At 39.3% G+C, this 20,313-nt stretch overlaps 1 protein-coding gene across 8 annotated transcripts in view; it reads right to left on the reverse strand.

Moving 5' to 3' along the window:
- The window catches only part of TNPO3 (transportin 3), a gene marked incomplete at both ends in the record, with an annotated part of 92,693 nt that overhangs the window by 69,053 nt on the left and 3,327 nt on the right, over nt 1-20,313 (reverse strand). For all 8 annotated transcript variants that reach the window (XM_080701795.1, XM_080701796.1, XM_080701793.1 and 5 more), the window contains one exon: nt 1,535-1,735. In XM_080701795.1, coding sequence (XP_080557921.1) covers nt 1,535-1,735 — 201 coding nt within the window. The remainder of the gene's footprint in view (nt 1-1,534; nt 1,736-20,313) is intronic.

Below are 20,313 nucleotides of genomic sequence, written 5' to 3' on the forward strand. Positions count from 1 at the left end.
ATAATTGGAGTCTCACTACTTGCTCAGGTTATCCTGGAACCTGAGATCCTCCTGCTTCAGCCTCCCAAGTACTGGGATTACAAGCATTAGCCAGCACTCCTGGCTCACAGAAGCTTTTTATTTTTATGGTTTTTTTTATTTAATTTTTATTTATTTATTTTTCGGTATCGGGGATGGAACCCAGGGGCATCGTAGCCTCTGGGCTACAACCCCAGTCCTATTTTTTAAGTATTTTTATTTATTGAAACAGGGTCTCACTAAGTTGCAGAAGCCCTCACTAAACAGCTGAGGCTGTCCACAAACCGCGATCCCGGTCTCAACATTTGTAATTTCACAAATGCTGAAATTACAAGTATGCGCCACCACACCCGGCCTCATAGGAGCTTTTTTAAAACGTGTGTGTGTGTGTGTGTGTGTGTGTGTGTATGAAACAAAGTATAATGTGGTGGCCAGATGATAGAAAGACTGTAACTTTGAGGCCAGTCTCAGCAATATTGCAAGACCTTCAGCAACCTAAGAAGCCTCTGAAAATAAAAAGGTCAACCAGGAGCAGTGGTGCAGGCTTGTAATCCCAGTACTTGGAAAACGAGACCAGAGAACCCGCAGGTTCATGGCCAGTCTCAGCTACTGAGTGAGGCCATTCTCAACTTAGTGAGACCCTGTTTCAAAATAAAGAATAAAATGGGGCTGGAGGTGTAGCTCAGAGGTGGAATGGCCTTGGGTTCAAGCGCCAGTACGACATACACACAAATAAATAAATAAAGTAAATAAAGAGGTAATTCTATAGACTTCTGACTCAGCATAGTATAGATTTTGTGTGTGTGTGGTGGTGGTAGTGGGGATTAAACCCATTCTACCTCTAAGCTACATTCCCAGCCCTTTTCATTATTTATTTGGAAGCAAGGTCTGTCTGTCTCTCTCTTTCTCTCTTTTTTTTTTTTTGGTGGTACTGGGGTTCCTGGAAACCCTTCTACCTCCAGGATACACTCCCAGACCTATTTTTATATTTTTTATTTGGAAACAGGGTCTTTTAAGCCATGGCTTCACGATCCTCCTGTCTCCGCCTCCCAAGCCCGGGGATTACAAGCACACGCCACCACGCCCGGCACAAGGTCTCTCTTAATTAATGAGAGCCTAAGTTGCCAAGGCTGACTTTGAACCTACAATCCTCTGGTCTCAGCCTCCCAAATACTGGGATTACAGATGTGTGCCACCATGCCTGTCTTAGATTCTTTTTCTTCTTCTTCTTCTTCTTTTTAATCACCTGCAATTTTAACAGCAGAAGACACATGCGTGTCTGTGACAATACACTTTTCTTCCCCCCACCCTTTAGCATTTTAGATGGTTTGAAACCTAATGAATCCAAAGATTAAAGCAAAAGATTAAAATTGTCACTTTCTATCCATTTACAAAAATATACCAATGCCTCTACAATAAAGTTAGCACTACCTGACTGAGCCTAGCAATGATAATCAAAATAAACCTGATAAATCTAAATGGCCTTACAAAATTCCCTAATGAGCACAGGATTTACCTGAGTTACAATGACAGGTGACAAGTCTTTCAAATTCTGGATATGGGTTAGCAATGAGTCCCTTAGAGAGGCATGAGAGTCTGTGGGGAGCTCATAAAATGAGGTCTGAATCTTCATCTTCATGGTCTGTGCAGCAAAATAGCATGATTCTACATCCTGTCGGATCTGTAACAACTGGTCAGAAATCTCCCATGCATGGACCTGGAAGTGAATCAGAGAGTGTCTTAAAGAAAGCTACTTTTCTAAATAATTCCAATGCTGTACAACCTCACCACATATTTAGACAAAGTATGACAAAAGAAAAATCTGATATAGTAAGGTACCGTGAAAATGAGCCAATATTTCAAAACTGTTGTAGGCCCTATTCAACAAAAGTATTGCCTAAGTTTCTAACTCCTCCTACGAAGACATGAGAGCCATCAACTGATACAACAAATAGAACCATGCTGATAAGAATCATTAACTGTAGGGGGAGGGGATGAAAAAATGTCCAAAAGTTTCTACTAAAATTGAAATGTCACGGTGTAACTTCTAATTCTATCTAGAGCCTGGATCTTTTTCCCAAATAAGAAAGTTTTGTTCACACTGAGAATTAAGTCTGGAAGCTGTTTTAATATGCCTGTAAAAAGGGAAGTACATTTCATATTAGTCTTAGTAGGCCTACATTTCAATCTTATTTATTTATTTATTTTTTGGTGGTACCAAAAAATAGAACCAAGGGATATTCTAACCTTCACGTTATACCCTTAGACCTATTTTATTCTTTTATTTGGAGACAGGGTCTCACTAAGTTGCAGATGGCCTCACTAAATTGCTGAGGCTAGCTGCGAACCTCCAATCCTCCTGTCTCAGCCCCTCAAGTAATGGGATTATAAACGTGTACCACCATGCCCGGCTCACCACAACCTCTAGCATCTGGTAAAATAACAGAAAAAAATATATTGGCTCAAGTGAATATTTCACATACTTCAATTATTTTCTGATGTATTTATATTTGGCAGAATGCTGTATACACTATTAAAATAATTCTCATAGACTAAAATAAACATCTATCAAAGTAACAAAATGAACAAAAGCAAAGAATTTGGTCTCTAATAGCTAGTCACAAATTATAAAAGGAAGTCCCTTGTGGGGGGGTTACTAGGGATTGAAACCAGAGGTCCTCTACCTCCAAGCTAAACTCCTAGCCCAATTTTATTTATTTGAAAACAAGATCTCACTAGATCCTGTTGCTGAGAGCCTAAGTTGCAGAGGATGGCTTCAAACCTGTGATCCTACTGTTTCAACCTCACAAGTACTGGGATTACAAGTGTGTACCACTACACATGGTGTGAGAGAGTCCTCTTTTAAAGATAACGTTAGGAAATAAATTATGTAGTACACAGGAGGTAACAGACTGAAAAAAAATTTTTCAATCTTAACTTGGGAACAGAGCCAACTATAAAAGATCATACAGTTTTTCTAGTCAATCTCTTATGAGACATTTTTTTTTTTTTTTGGTGGTGGTGGTGGTACTGGGGTTCCTGGAAACCCTTCTACCTCCAGGTTACACTCGAAGACCTATTTTATATTTTTATTTTGAAAGAGGGTCTCTTAAGCCAGCAAGGCTGGCTTCCAACCAGGGCGATCCTCCTGTCTCCACCACGCCCGGCAGTCAATCTCTTATAAAGTATTTTATAAGAAATACATAATTATTCTTTAGGATCTTTCTAAAGTTAGACAAACAATAAGTGAGGATACAGAAACAGGCAATAAATAGCCCATACAATTCCTAATGTAACCTGAAAGTAGAACCCCTGAGGTTTTTTGTTTTTCTTTTTTTTTTTTTTCCGGTACTGGGGATTGAATCCAGGGGCATTGTACCTCCAAGTTACACCCCCAGCCCTATTTTTTAGTCTTTTTATTTTTAATTTTTATTTATTTATTTATTTTTGATGGTACTGGGGGTGGAACCCAGAGGCTTTCTACCTCCGGGCTATAATCCCAGCCCTATTTTACATTTTATTTGGAAACAGGGTCTCACTAAGTTGCTGAGAACCTCACTAAGTAGCTGAGGCTGGCTACGAACCTGTGCAATCCTCCTGTCTCAGCCTCCCAAACGCGGGGATTATAAGCGTGCACCACCACGCCCAGCTAGTCTTTTTATTTTTTTAAAAAGGTCTCACTGAGCTGGGAAGGGCCTCGCTAAATAGCGGAGTCTGTCCCAAAACAGCAATCCTCTGGTCTCCGCCTCCCAAATGCTGGGATTTCAATCGTGCACCACCACACCCAGCAAACCCCTGAATTTCATAGTTATAATTTACTAAAATTTAACTTTCAGTCAAGTAAGTTAGTATACCAGTGTGTTTTATTTTTTAGTATTCTTTAGCCCTAAGGATAGGGTCTCAAAATACTCAACAAATTAATGCATTGATTAATAACTATTAACACTAAGCCACAATATTTTTTAGTCATTTATTATGTGACCAATAGCTCAAGCACATCTATAGTTTAACATACCATCAAAATCTCTTTATTTTTCTCAAACTGATATTTTTAACTTTGTGTGTGTGCGTGTATGTGTGTTAGTAGTGATTGAACCCAGGAGTGTTTTACCTCCAAGCTATACCCTCAACTCTATTTTCATTGTGAAACAGGGTCTCACTAGGTTGATGAGAGTCTCACTACTTGCTGAGGCTGTCTTCGAACCTGTGATGCTGCCTCAGCCTCCCAAGTACTAGGATTACGGGTGTGAGCCATCACTCCCAACTTCAAACTGATATTTAATAGCAAAAAGATTCTATGAAGCTTCAGAATATCTACAAATACTCTCAGAAACATAGCAATTAGACAGCAAAAACACTAATGGACTAATGGACATTTACAACAAAACTAGTACTATCCAGTAATCTCTAAATACCCCAAAGTCTAAGTGGATGAGAATCAACCAATGAATTCTTTAAGACCTTCGTGGTTTAAGCTTTAGTAAAAGCAAACGTAGAGGCAAGCAACGGGGTTTCTAATGAATCTAAGAACAGAGGAAGATCACAAAAGGCGCCAACAGGTATTTATTGGAAAGTGCAGGAGCAGACATAAGGCCTGCAGTTGAAAACAGAAGTTTTTGCTAGAACCAGCAACAGGTGAGTAGAAGAGGCCTAAAAGGGAATGAGCAGCTTAGCTTCTATGAAACCTTCCAAGACTCAGGAAAGTGCTACAATCAGTGAGCAGAATCAAATTATACAGGACAAGTAACAAAGCTAGGAAACCTCAGAAATCAAACTACAACATTTTTCACTACTATGAAAGTAAACAGGGAGCTCTATGATGTTGAATTATATTATTCTTAATCTTCTAAACATTCAGAAAAATTTCACACAAAAAATAACCAAATGAAGTCAAATGCCATATATGGTCTAGAGGAAAATAAAGAGACATAGCATCAGAATAAAACCCCTATTAGGAATGTAGACCAAAAAATCTGATTGAATAAAACTAGCCTACCATTTCAAAATGACCTAAAAGATTAGGAAAATGATGAAATGTAAAATACCAGAGTAAAAAAAAAAACTCAGAGAAAAGATGACAAAGTAAAGAAAAAATCACTTTAGACATTAAGACTAACATAGGAGGAAATTTAAGAGTGTACTTAAACAGATTAGATAATACCTTGAGCAGAAAGTGAAATGGAAAATTGCTTTTAATTTTAAAAAAAGATTAAGGGGCTTGGCATGGTGCCACACGCTTGTAATTCCAGCATTTGGGAGGCTGAGATGGGAGGATCACGGTTCAAAGACACCCTCAGCTATTTAGTGAGGTCCTTTGCAACTCAGTGAGACTGTTTCAAAAATAATGAATAAAAGATAGGGCTGAGGGTGTAGCTCAGAAGTAGAGGTAGAATGGCCCTAGATTCCATCCCCAGGACCACACACACACACACACACACACACACACACACACACACGATTAAAGGTGTGGCAGTGCATACCTGTAATTCCTGCTACTAGACACTGGCGGGAGAATCCCAAGTATAAGGCTAGCCTGGACAACTTAGCAAGGCCTTGTTTCAAAATAAAATAATTTTTTATTGGGGTGGGGGAGGGGTTACTGGGGATGGAACCTAGGGGCATTCTACCTCTAATCTACACCTCCCTGCCCTATATATATATATTTTTAATTTTAAAACAGTCTCATTAAGTGTAGATGCTGCTTTCAAACCTGTGATCTTTCTGTCTCAGCCTTCCAAGTACTAGGATTATAGGCGTGAATCATAACTCCAGCTAGAATAATTTCTTTTGGTAATGACTAGGGATGTAGCTCAGTGCTAAAATGCTTGCCTCGCATGAACAGGGCCCTGGATTCAATCTCTTGCAATGCCAAAGAAGGAAAAAAGGAATGAGGAGAGAAGTGATATGTAATGTTTAGATGCCTTGACAGTTTATAGTAAAACTGTCAGGAAAGGGTACTGGGGATCAGCCCAGGGACTCCAAGCTATACCCTCAGTCCTATTCTATTTTTCAATTTGAAACAGGATTTCAGTAAGTTGCTGAGAACTTGGCTAAGCTGCTGATGCTGGCTATGAACCTGTGATCCTCCTATCTCAGCCTCCCAAATTCGGGGATTAAAGGTTTGTACCACCACATATCAGGCTTCAGCTTCCCTCATTTTTTAATAGTTATATTATAAACCAGGCTTGGTGGTGCTGACCTATAATTCTTAGGTACTTGGGAGGCTGAGACAGAGGATTGCAGGTTCAAAGCCAAACTCAGCAACTTAGCAAGGCCCTCAGCAACTTAGTGAGACCCTATTTCAAAATAATAAGTAAAACAGGACTAGGAGTATAGCTCAGAGGTAGAAAGCCCATGGGTTCAATCTTCTTTAACACACACACATGGGGTAGGGGATGGCAAGGATGATGAAAAAAGGAGAAAGTATATTAAAAAAGAATGGTATATGTTTTCAGTATGTGTATTAGTGGTGGCAGTTGTAAGAGTACTATTGATCTGAGGCTACTGAATGTTAATATGGCATAAAGTATCTGATTTTCTGTGTACTTGAGAATCTGTATTTACAATGGAAGAAAGAAAATATAAGACACCTGGCACGGTGGTACACACCTCTGTGCCATGGGAGCATGAGACAGGAGAACCTCAGCCACTCAGAGACCCTATTTCAAAATAAAAATAAAATAGGCCTGGAGGTGTAGCTCAGAGGTAGACATGTCCCTGGGTTCAATTCAGGAAGGAAGGAAGGAGATATAGATGTAATACAGAAGGGCTTCACTAAAAAACCTTATACTGAATTTGAATCAGAAATGTCTGTATGAAAGCTGGTTGTGGTGGCAAATGCCTGTAATCCTAGTACTTGGAGACTGAGACAGGAGGATTGCAGGTTCAAGGACAGCCTCAGCAAGGCATGAGACTCTCATCAACCTAGTGAGACGGTTTCAAAATAAAAGTAAGGCTGGGGGTGTAGCTGGGAGGCAGAAGGCCCCTGTGTTCAATTTCCTGTACTACAAGAAAGAAAGACAGACAGACAGACAGACAGACAGACAGAAAGAAAGACAGAAAGGAAGGAAGGAGTCTGTATGAGGCCAGGGTATAGCTTCATGGTAGAGCATAGGTTTAGCATGTGAGATGCCCTTGGTTCAATCTCCAGCATAAAAATGAAGAAGTATCAAAGAAATATCTGTATAAGTCCATGAGGTATTTTATCTTTCAATAAATATTATCTATATACCTACGTATCTATACATGTATACATATATATGCATACATATGTATGTGCACATCAATATAAACAGTTTATTCATAATTATTTTTATTTTTTGTGGTACTGGGGATGGAGCCCAGGGGCATCTGAGCTACATCCCCAGCCTGATTTTTTATTTTGAAACAAGGTCTCATTAAGTTGCAATGGGCCTCGCTAAGTAGCTGAGGCTGTCTGCAAATCACTATCTTCTGTCTCAGTCTCCCAAGTACTGGGATTTTAAGTATGTGCAACTACACCTGGCATAATTTTTATTTTTATATATAACTCCCTCACTCAATTCACTGAAACTCTATATAAACTATCCAAGCCAGTAATAATCTATATCCCTAGTGCCTACCGTGTGGTCTTTAAATTCAATTTCACACTAAAAGAAACCAGTGCTCTTGAAGAAATAGCAGATTCAAGTCTGAGGAAGAAAACAAAGATGAGCCTACGATACATCTTGTCAAATCGGATGGCATGGAAGCTCTAGAAGACTACGAGAGTCATTTCCAAAACACCGGGCAAATACTAGCCCAAGACATGGCAAAGTAGGCTCTAACAAGGATCTGAATTATCACATGGAGACACGGTAGCCATTATGATTAGACTAAAACTCAGTATCTTATAAGGGAAGAATCAAGTATTTATTCTAATTCCCCTATATAAGCTATACTTTTTGGTTAACTAATAGTAGACAAATACCTTCAGTAAAAACAAATGACTTATTTGGAGAACAGTGTTACTGTTTTGCAACCTTCAAACATATATTCTAAACACATCATATTCAAACCTCTGAAAGATAGAAATGTCAAAAGCAAGCAAGAAAAAGGACATATTAAACAGCTGACTTCTTGTCAGAAATCAGGATGCCGGGGGATTGGTGTACAACTCAAGTGGTAGAGCATTTGCCTAGCATGTGCAAGGCCTGCGTTCAATTCCAAGCACAAGAGGTAAGGTGTGGTATCACCCAAGAATTCTACATCCAATGAAATTATATTTCTAAAATGAAGGTAATCGATAAAACAGTTCCACTTAAAAATGGACAGAGGACTTCAGTAGACATTTCTCCAAAGATATACTAATGGCCAATAAATACAGAAATGCATGATTGTCAGCAGTTTGAGAAGCCGAGGAAGGAGAATCACAAGTTAGAGATCAGCCTGGGCAAAACTTAGCAAGATCCTGTCTCAAAATTTAAAAAATAAAGCAAGGAGCCAGGCATGGCACACACACATAATCCTACTACTTGGAGGCTAAAAGAGGAGGATCACAAGTCAGAGGCCAGCCTCCGCAACAGCAAAACCCCATTTCTAAATAAAAACAAAAAAGGGCTAGAGGTATAGCTTAGAGGTAGAATTTCCCTTGGGTTCAAGTCCCAGTATTCCCTCAAAAGTTATTAAGTAAATGTTAATTTAAAAATTACTCATGAGTCGGGCGTGGTGGCGCACGCTTGTAATCCCTGCGCTTGGGAGGCAGAGACGGGAGGATCACACAGGTTCGAAGCCAGCCACGCTGGCTTAAGAGACCCTGTTTCCAAATAAAAAAGTACAAAATAGGTCTGGGAGTGTAGCCCGGAGGTAGAAGGGTTTCCAGGAACCCCAGTACCACCAAAAATAAATAAATAAATAAAAAATAAATAAATTAAATAAATAAAAATTACTCATGATGCTGTCAATACTAAATGTTCAAAGGTCATTATTTATCATCTATTTTACTTATTTATTTTGTGGTACTGGATATTAAATGCAGGGGAATTCTATTTGTGAACTACACCCCTCCCAGCCCTCCCTCTCTTTTTCTTTCTCATTCATTCATTTAGAGTGTGTGTGTGTGTGTGTGTGTGTGTGTGTGTGTGTGTGTGTGTGTTTACTGGAAATGGAACCCAGAGGCCTTCTATCTCTGGGCTACACCCCTCGACCTATTTTATTTTTTTATTTGGAAACCAGAGTCTCACTAAGTTTGAGAGCCCACTAAACTGCTAAGGCTGCCTTTGAACCTGTGATCCTCCTGTTTCAGCTTCCCAAGTACTGGGATTACAAACATGCGCCGCCATACCTAGCTCTTTTTCTTTCTTTCTCTCTCTTCCTTCTCTCTTTCTTCTCCCATTCCTCCTTCCTTCTTTCGTTCCTTCTTCTCTTTTTCTCTGTCTCTCTTCCCTTACTTACAGTAATGGAGGCTGAACCCAGAGGCACTCTATCCCCAAACTATACTCCCAACCCTATTTTTTTTTTAATTTGGATATGGGGTACCATCCTTTTGTCTCAGCTTCCCAAATACTGAGATTATAGGCGTGCACCACCAGCCCCAGCTCATTTTGTTTTTTATTTTTAAATTACGTGGATTTAAGAATTGTTGACATCCAAAAAGTAAAAAGTTTTGGTCACTAAACCAAAGAAAATGCAACCAAATCCTGATACCCTTGACACTAGAGCATATGCTCACCATTCCTCCCCCTCTAAGCTACAAAACAGAAAGAGAAGGAAGAGAAGCAAAGAAGGAAAAGGAATTTGTTACAAGGAGAGAATAAAGCACTTACACTTCATAGGACTTTCTAGCCACAGATGCCAGGTGCTACCCACTGAAATCCAGGCTTGGACTAAGCGCCACATTTCTGAAAGGACCATCCCAACCGAAGCCTGGGGCTCAGTCAGCAGGAGGAAGCTGCAGCTCCCACTAGCAGCACATTTCAAAGAGGCTGCAACAAGAGAACATTTTCCATTTAAGCATCTAATTCCAATCTTCCATTTCACAAAGCAGTAGCAGAACAAGCCTTTATATCAGTCATTTCAAAAGATATTTCCATGGCTATATAACGAATATGGGACAGGCTACAGGCCAGCAATCCTTTCACTAATGTGCTCTAAGCGCTCAGCATACTTCACAGCAGATCCACAAAGTACTTGCCCCTTTTCTTCTTTAATGGTGCATTGCTGCTCCAAGACTCACTTCGACACCAGCGTTCCCAAAACTGCCAAAATCAACTAGTTACGGAAGAGGCCTCAACAATGCAAGCACATACCCAGTTAAGGAGCTGAAGGAGTCATTTGATGCCAAGAACTAGAAGCAGATTAGGGCTGCTAGTTCATCCTACACTAAAACTCCTTAAATTAAGCAGCATTACTTAAAACTTGATGGAGTACAGAAGAGCTCTGGCAAACAGGAAATGAAATTCTAGAAATACAGACAATCCAATGAGACCTGAAAATATAAAAGTATAAGGGTGCCCCATTTTTTGAGTGTCTCAACTAGTGAATGATACATTTATTAACTGAAGATTTTCAAAGATTCATACATAGTATACATACAGCTGAAGAGGATACTATATTACAGCACTGAATAAAAAACTCATAAAAAGAAAACTCTAGCCGGGCGTGGTGGCGCACGCCTATAATATCAGCACGTAGGAGGCTGACACAGAAGGATCACAGATTTCAGCCAGCCTCAAAAACAGCCTCTCAGCAACCTAGCAAGACCCCGTTTCAGAACAAAAAATTTATAGGGAATAGGGGTATGACTCAGAAGTAGACTCCCTCTGGGTTCAATCCCTGGAGCCACAAAAAGAAAAAGAAAAACAAACTATACATCAGCCAGGCATGGTGACACACAACTGTAATCCTAGTTCTTGGGAGGCTGAGACAGGAGGACCTCTGGTTCCAGGTCAACCTCAACAACTTATCAAGATCCTGTTTCAAAATAAAAAAAATAAAAAGGAGTGGGAGTGCGGGGCATGGTGGCGCACACTTGTAATCCCAGCATTCAGGACACTGAGACCAGAGGATCACGGTCGGGGCAGCCTCAGCTACTTAGTGAGGCCCTCTGCAACTCAGTGAGACCCAGTTTCAAAATAAAGAATAAAAAATAGGGCAGGGGGTGTAGCTCGGAGGTCAAATGCCCCTGGGTTCCATCCACAGACCCGCAAAAAAAAATAATAATAATAATAATAACAATAATAATAGTAATAATAATAATAAAAAGAGTGGGAGTGTAGCTCCCAGGTAGGTAGGGAGGGAGGTATGTAGGAAGGAAAGAAGGAAGGAAACAGATGCCCTGCAACAAAGTGTTACAAAACACAATCTGACTTTCCCTAATAAAGAAAATATCAAGTCTACTTTAGAAACAGGAAATGTAATTTTTAAAGTTAACCAAATATCTTCTTTCTTTTCTTTTCTATTTCTTTTCCAGTACTAGGGACCAAACCCAGGCTAGGTGAGTGCCCTACCACTGAGCTACACTCCCAGTTCTGAGCAACTAAGGTCTTATATGTAGTCCTTTATGAGAATTTTATCGATTTGAGACAAATAGGTCTGTCACAATAAATTACTTTCTGATGGTTTTCTTGGGCAGTGGGAGAAGAAATGGTTTGACAGGATATTTTTTAAAAATATAAGCACCAGGCACAGTAGTGCACACCTATAATACCAGTTACTCAGGAGGCTGAGGCAAGAGGATTTCAAGTTCAAGGCCAGCCTTGGCATATAGCTCAATGGTAGAGCACCCCTGGATTTAATGCCCATTACCACAAAAGGAAAAGAAAAATATAAGCTGAGGGTGGGCACCTGAGTTAATCAGTACTACCTAAAAACACTGTTCAAAGTAACTTACTTATTTAGTGGTATTTATTTATTTATTTAGTGATACTGGGGATGGAAACTAGGGGCATTCTACCTCCGAGCTAACCCCCAGACCTATTCTTTATTTTGAAACAAGGTCTCACTAAGTTGCTGAGGGCTTCACAAATTGCTGAGGCTAGCCACAAACCTTCGATCCTCTTATCTCAGCCTCCCAAATACTGGGATAAAAGCGTGCATCACCACACTGGGCTAAAATAACTTATTTTAAAGATAGCATGAAACACATAAACCATGGTAAACTTAGACTTTGCTAGTATTTTCATCACAGTAGATGAATAAAAAACGTCCACTTCCAAAAGTAATTTTAAGAGAAAAATAGTCCGCCAAGTATGGTGGCACATGCTTATAATCCCAGTACTTAGGAGGCTGAAACAGAAGGATCACAGATTCATGGCCAATCTCAACAACTTAGTGAGACCGTTTCAAAATAAATAAAAATAACAAAATAGGGCTGGGGATGTAGCTCAGAGTAGTGTAGTAGTATAGAAGTATATAACATCCCTGGGTTTAATCTCTAGAACAACAAAAAAAAAAAAAATCATAAAAAGTTCCCAATCCATAAAATGCCCCTGTATGCATACATAATTTGTCTAGAAGCAAAAAAAAAAGCTAATTTATAGCAGCAAATTTAGATAACTTACATTTCAAAGCCATCTCCATAAAAACTGAATATTCAATAGGAAAAATTCTTCCCTATGGGAGGAAAGAGATTCTTAGCTAAAAAGTTATTTAAATCATAGCCATTCAAATCCTTGAAGAAATAATCACTTTCCAAATCTTCAGAAGTCTACAGGTCATATGCCATTGAGATCTTTGAATCTCATCTGTATGACCAAGTAACAGTACTCTACACTGTGGTCTCCACAATTGCTAACAAAATCCCAAGGCTTCTGGGACAGGTGTTTTCAAACAATCATATATCACATTGATCTCTGTTAAATGAATTTGTAGATATCAGCTACACATAAAAAGGCCCTGAGATATCTTGCCCAAATATTCCATGACAAATGGAAAGAATCCCTATCCAAATTAAAAGTCTTCAATCGCCTATCTAAACTCAAGGATGGCCCTAAAAAAGATAAATAGTGTGTGTGTGTGTGTGTGTGTGTGTGTGTGTGTGTGTGTTACTGAAGGTGGAACCCAGGGGCTTTCTACTTCCAGGCTATACTCCCAGACCTATTTTATACTTTATTTGGAAACAGGGTCTCACTAAGTTGCAGAGAGCCTCACTAAGTAGCTGAGGCTGGCTTTGAACCTGTGCGATCCTCCTGTCTCAGCCTCCCAAGCGCGGGGATTACAAGCTTGCGCCACCACGCCTGGCAAAAAGATGAATAAGTTTGGACTCATAAAATCAACTTCAGGTGAGAGTAATTGAAGCATGCATTCCTTGATAAGTGATTTACTGACAGCTTTATTAATTAAAGAGCCCTGCTTTAAAGTAAAAAATGACAAGCTGGAAAGTATGTGAAGGAAATGAATAGCCCATGTGAGGACTTCCTGAAAGCCAAAATTAGAGAAAATGTATTTCCTTTCATTTCTAGTCTCTATTCCTGCCTACCTGGGCAAGTTTTATAATAATTCATATAAACTAGATGAAACTTTATTGCATACAATAAGCATATGTTAACATGATGTTGAAGATAACAAAATTTTCAAAGTTACTTACTTAAAATATATTAAGGTGTTAAAAGAAAGCTCTCAGTACTTACATAAAAACATTTTCAAGTCCAACTCTAAATATATTCTCTTGCTTTGAGATAACTTTAAATGATACTGCAACAGACCCCTTTTGAAATTAGAAGCTCGAAATTGCTTTAACTTCTAAACTTCCTCATGTGCAGGAGAGAAATCAAAGAAATTAAGCCTCACAAGTTCTCTAACAGAGCCTAGGTAAATCTACATGTGTCTGCACCCGGCTTTTATTTCTATAAACTGTAATTGCTTCTGTGAGACCCAGGAGAAGCAGCCCTGCTGCTTCCCCCAGTTTGATTAAACTGGGTAAGAGGCACTTTCCCTTTTTTCATCACTTGCCTATTTCTTATGTGGGCAGCTGAAGCTGCCAGTAACAGTATTACACTTATGGCTAAGATTTAAAAAAACAAACAAACAAAGAAACAACAAATCAGAGAAAAACTGAAAAGAATTATGCTATGAACCAGAGGGGGGTAAAAACCATAATGTAAACAGAAAACTCACCAAAGGGGAAAAATACTGTTTTGCCATATTTTCATTTTGAAACTCTACAGAAGAGAAATATTAAGTCAATACTTTAAGGGGTCCTGCATGCCCCTTTAGCAGATATATGTTTCGAATAAAGAGAAATAAGGCTTCTCTCTCTCTCCTAGGCTGCACCTGTACAATTGTAAAACACTGGTAATATTCCAGTGCCAAGGAGAAAGCTAGTAAAATACAGGACAGGAGTAACCTCAACTTCTTATGAATTAAATTTGCTTTTCAGTTCAACAGAGCTTAAAATTCTATAAAATATGGGAAAAGTATGGCAGTACCCAAGGAAAAAATTGAAAGAAAACAGAATTACCATATGATCTAGCAACTCAACTTTTGAACGTGTATCTAAAAAACCTGAAATCAGAAACTCCAACAAACATTTGTATGTTTATTGTAGCATTATTCACAAGAGCCAAAGGTAGAAGCAATGGAGTATTATTACTCAGCCTTAAAAGGGAAGGAAATTGATACAAGCACAACATAGATGAACCCTGGGGACATGATGCTTAATGAAAAAAGCCTGTCACAAAAGAACTGTAGGATCTGACTTACATGAAGTACCTAGGAGTCACATTCGAGGAGAGCAGAATGTGGTTGCTGTGGTGAGAAAGAAATGAGGACTTGCTGTGTTTAGAATGAATATAGTTACAGTTTATAAGAGGAGATAGTGGTAATGGTTACACAACAATGTAAATATACTTATCGCCATTGAACTGTACACTTAAAAATGGCTAAAATGGTCATTTTTATATTTTAAAATTTTACCACAATAAAAATATCTATAAAATCTACTTTCCATTTCTCCCACAAACATCAAGGCAATGAAAGAAAGCTGAAGAAGTATTTACAAATATTTGGAAAAACTGTTATAATTAGAAAATATATCAATACGTGTGTGAGGAGTGTGTGGTGTGTGTGTGTGTGTGTGTGTGTGTGTGTGTGTGTGTGTGTGTGTGTTACTGGGGAGTAAACCCAGGCAGCCCATTTTATGTTTTCTTTTGCAGGCTTTTTCTTTTTTCAATCCTTGGGGATTGAACCCAGGGGCATTCTATCTAGGAGCTACACCTCCAGCCCTATGTTTTATTCTTTATTTTGAAACACTAAGTTGCAGAGGGCCTCACTAAGCAGCTAAGGCTGGCTGCGAACCCACCTTTCATCTCAGCCTCCCAAGTACTGGGATTAGAAGCATCTGCCACCACCCTCAGCTCTTTATGTTTTATTTTGAATCAGGGTCTAAGTTGCTGAGGGTCTCACTAAATTGCTGAGGCTCGCCTCAAACTTGCAATCTTCCACTGGCCCCAGAGGTGTTTTTTTCTCCTACAGCTTTCTACATTGTCTACTAATTTTAGTTACTGGGAGTGGACACAGGAAACTAAGTGTTCAGAACAGGCTAGCTATTGTTAGATAAGGATTCAAGATTGGATTCAAAGTAATTTTCTTTCTTTTAGAACACTTTGAAGTTATCAGTGATATCTGCCCATCACAGAATGTAACCATGGCTGTAGATTTTCAAGAAGTTTGGTGGAAAAAAATTTAGAGTAATAAATACAGATTCTTCTGAAAATGGCTGTTTTATACAAATATTAGAGAATAAGAAAACATGCCAATTCATGGCATGGACTAACCTATATTCAGATTACACCTCTGTACCAAACTTATTGTCATTAGTCATTAGAACTAAACCAAAATGACCCTAAGATTAGTAAGGAAGCAGGATAATTAAGGATAATTTTGCAAACTGTGGTATTTTGGTTTGGTTTTTGGTGCTGGGGATCTTGTGCATGCTAAGCACACATTCTACCACTGAGCAATACACCCAGACCCAAAATATAAATGTCTAAAGCCAGTTTTGTGCTGGGCCTGGTGGTGCACACCTGTAACTTAGGAGGCTGAGACAAGAGGATCACAATTCTCATCCAGCCTCAGCAACTTAGAAAGGCCCTCTGTAATTTAGTAAGACCCTCTTTCAAAATAAAAAATCATATAGAACTAGGGGTGTAGCTAAGAGGCAGAATGCCCCTGGGTTGAATCTCCAGCACCATGCACAAAACAGTTTCATGGCACACCAAATATATTTGCTCCTTACCAATATCAACGTGTGTGTGTGTGTGTGTGTGTGTGTGTGTGTGTGTGTGTGTGTGTGTGTGTCTGATCCCAAGGTGTTCTACCTTTGACTAAACTGATGAGGCTGTCTGTGAACCTGCGATCCTCATGTCTCAGCCTATCAAATTCTGGGGTTACAGGTGTGTGGAACCACACCCAGCTCCAAGACAGACTTTTAACTATAAATGCCACTTCAGGAAGGCTTTATTAAATCAAGTTCCTCGTCTTTACTGTACCTGAGTGTCTTTCCAAGTATAAAATAAAAGCAACATAAACACCTCATAGAGCCAGGAATGGCGGCACATGCTGGTAATCCCAGTACTCAGGAGGCTGAGAACAGAGGATCACAGGTTCACAGCCAGCCTCAGCAACTTAGTGAGGCTCCCTTTACTGAGACCCTGTTTCAAAGCTAAAAAGTAAAATAGGGCTGGGGGTACAGTTCAGAGGTAGAATGCACCCCAGTACCATTCCCAGTACCACAAAAAATAAATAAAAATAAACACTTCATAAAGGTGGTTTTTTTGTTCTCTTTGTTGTTGTTGTTATTTTGCAGTACTGGGGATGGAACCCGGGGTCATTCTACCTTGGAGCTACACCCTCAGCCCTATTTTTTATTCTTTTTTTTTTTTTTTTTTTTTTTTTGTGTGTGTGTGTGTGTGTGTGTGGTACTGGGGTTCCTGGAAGCCCTTCTACCTCCGGGCTACACTCCCAGACCTATTTTATATTTCTGAAACAGGGTCTCTTACGCCAGCGCGGCTGGCTTGGAACCTGCGCGATCCTCCTGTCTCCGCCTCCCAAACGCGGGGATTACAAGCGTGCTTGAAACAGAGTCTCACTGAGTTGCAAATGGCCTAAGTAGCTCCGGCTGTCCTCAAATGGCCATTCTCCCATCTCAGCCTCCCAAATGCTGGGATTACAAGTGTGCAATACCATGCCTGGCTGTCTTTGTTCATTTTTGAGATAGGATCTCAATACGTTGCCCAAACTGTGCTCAAACTCTTCATCCTCCCATCTCAGCCTCTGAAGTAGCTGGGATTATAGGCATAGGTGCGTACCAACAAATCCAGCCTTTATAAGGTTTTGGGGGTTGGGAGGGGTTTATTTAAGAAGGATGGAAATACTGAAAATTGCATCTCTGAAGCTGAATATTGTTTACTTTAAATTAACTATGAATATGAAAAGACAGCAAAATAAATGAAATTCACAATAAAAGAGAAATTTGAGTTATCCAACTATTTTTAGATATGTTTACAAGTAGATAATCACTCAACAATTTTAAGAACTTCTGTGTAAGAGGCCTTGTTTCTCTTTCTTAATAAACATAATCTGGGGCTGAGGATGTAGCTCGGTGGTAACACACTTACCTAGCTTGTATGAGGTCTTGAGTTCAATCCCCAGCACCTTAACCAATCAATCAATCAATCAACAGACAGACATATTTGCCAGGCATGATGATGCTCACCTGTAATCCCAGTTACTCAGGTGGCTGACACAGGAGGATTACAAATTCGAGGTCAGCCAGGGCAATTTAGTAAGACTCTGTCTCAAAATAAAAATTAAAAATAGCCAGGCATGGTGACCCACACTTATCTCCGCGCTTGGGAGGTGGAGACAGGAGGATCGCGCTGGCTTGAGACCCTGTTTCCAAATAAAAATATAAAATAGGTCTGGGAGTGTAGCCCGGAGGTAGAAGGGTTTCCAGGAACCCCAGTACCATCAAAAAATTAAAAAATAAAATAAAAATAAAAATACCTGTAGATGTTATTCAGTGGTAGAGCACCCCAGGTTCAATCCCCAATACCTCACAACAGTAGAACCACATGATTCTGATTCATTCCTTCGACTACAGATGTTGGACCATAGAAAAACAAATGTGACAAGGATCCCACAGTCTGGTGAGAGGGACAAAACAAAATTTCAAAAAGGTAAAAACTGGTAAATGCAATGAAATAAAGTGTGTTAGACACATGAGGTTGGGGCAAAACAGACTTTTAGCTGAAGAGAATAAGAATAAGCTAAGACTTCAAGGAGAAAGTCGACTTGAGGTTGAGTTTTGGAAAGATGGGCTAATTTCTACTTTTTAAATTTTTTTCTAAAAAAATCCATATTCTTTTATCATAATATGAAAATTGGAATACTGATTCAATACAACTAAGATTTCTCCCATGTCTTTCAATTATCAACTTTTAGCCTTACCAGCCTTAATGGTTATCAATTCCCCATCACTATGAGAAGTATAACATTGGTATCATAATATTCCTTCTTATATGTATCAAAACTCATACTGAACAATGAGTTCTGGGTTGCAAAAGAGGATTTAATCTTGCACCCACTTATAAGTCTGTCTTTGTTCACAAGTTAAAACAAAAACATACAAAAGTGCTAATAATTTTTGCTTTTGAAAACAGGACTGGGAAAGGATAAAAGCACAGAAGAAAAAGAAATCAAAGAAATAACAAAATTGGGCAAAGGTAGCATCCCTCCCTGCAAAAAAACTATGAGATACTATAGCTATGTGAATACCAAAGGACTCAGTAAAGAGGGAGCCTGAAGGTGCAGGTGAAACAGAGATAAACCAAAAGATTAAGGCCCCAGAGAATTCAGAAGATGAGATGTACAACATCTAAATCTAAAAGAAGCACCTAGAAACACCCATGCTGTTGTTTTACCAAATCAGAGAAGGGATGGTAATATATTTAACTAAGTGACTAGAATATTAGGCCTGGGGATCCAAACTGGATAAGGAAAAAAGACTGCAAGACATAATAAAGAAAAAGCAAGGGACAGATGACACACTGAGGTATCAACGAAATTCAAGAACTAATGAACAACTTCAGTTCAATATGATTAAACTAATTAAACGCACGTTTGCCCGCAGGTCCCTTCCAAAAAACTCACTAAAATCAGAGTAGACATATAATAACAGCTAGGTGCAGTGGCACACATCTGTAATCCCAACTTTTGGGAGGCTAAGACAGGAGGATTACAGGTTTGAGGCCACCCTCAGCAATTTAGCAAGCCTCTGTTTCAAAATTTTTAAAAAATAGGACTGGGAGTGTATCTCAGAGGTAGAATACCCCTGGGTTCAATCTCCAGTACCAAAGAAAGAAAATTTAAAAAAAAAAAAAAAATAGGGCTGGGACCAGCATGGTGGCACATGCTTGTAATTCCAGTACTTGGAAGACTAAGACAGGAGGATCGTGGGTTCGCAGCCAGCCTCAGCTACTTAGTGAGGCCTTCTGCAATTTAGTGAGACCCTGTTTCAAAATAAAGACTAAAAATAGAGCTGGGAGTGTAGCTCTGAGGTAGAATGCCCTAGGGTCCATCTCCAGTGCCAAAAAGAGAGAGAGAGAGAGAGAGAGAGAGAGAGAGAGAGAGAGAGAGAAGGAGGGGGGACCCACAAGGATAAAGAGAATGGAAACATGCTTATAATCCCCGTGCTCAAGAGACTGAGGCCATAGGATTGCAGCTTCAAGAACAGCTTCAGCAAGTAGTGAGACTAATCAACTTAGAAAGACCTTATTTCAAAAATAAAAATAAAATATGGTTGTGCATATAGCTCAGAGGTAGAATGCCCCTGGGTTCAATACTAAGAAAAACAGAAAAAAGAAAGAGGAAGGGGGAAAGGAAAAAAGAGGGAGAGAGGGAGGGAGAAAAGAAAGAATTGCACTAACAAAAAAATAAATAGTAGACTTATTAGTAGATTCAAAATCTGCATTAACAAGTAGACTCCTAGGTTTTCTTCCTGACTCTGGGCAGCCAGGCAGCTATCCTACCACTGTAAGAGAGGACACAAACTTTATTTGAAAAGATTAAAGTAGAGGGACTCTTGACTCTTAGACGATAAGACTTAGGTAAGGACAGGAGTATCATTTGAAAATAGAAGATTAAATAAAAGCCTATACACTCAGTGGTACGATCCATTCCCTCAATATAATAAAGAAATGAAGGAGCTGGGTAAGGTGGCACACACCTGTACTTTCAGCTATATAGGACATTGAAGCAGGAGGATTATAAGTTTGAGGCCAGCCTTGGCAATTTAGAGACTCTGACTCAAAATAAAATTTAAAAAGAGCAAAAATTTTA

Source organism: Muscardinus avellanarius, assembly GCF_963383645.1.
Source record: "Muscardinus avellanarius genome assembly, chromosome: 9".
Taxonomy (NCBI): domain Eukaryota; kingdom Metazoa; phylum Chordata; class Mammalia; order Rodentia; family Gliridae; genus Muscardinus; species Muscardinus avellanarius.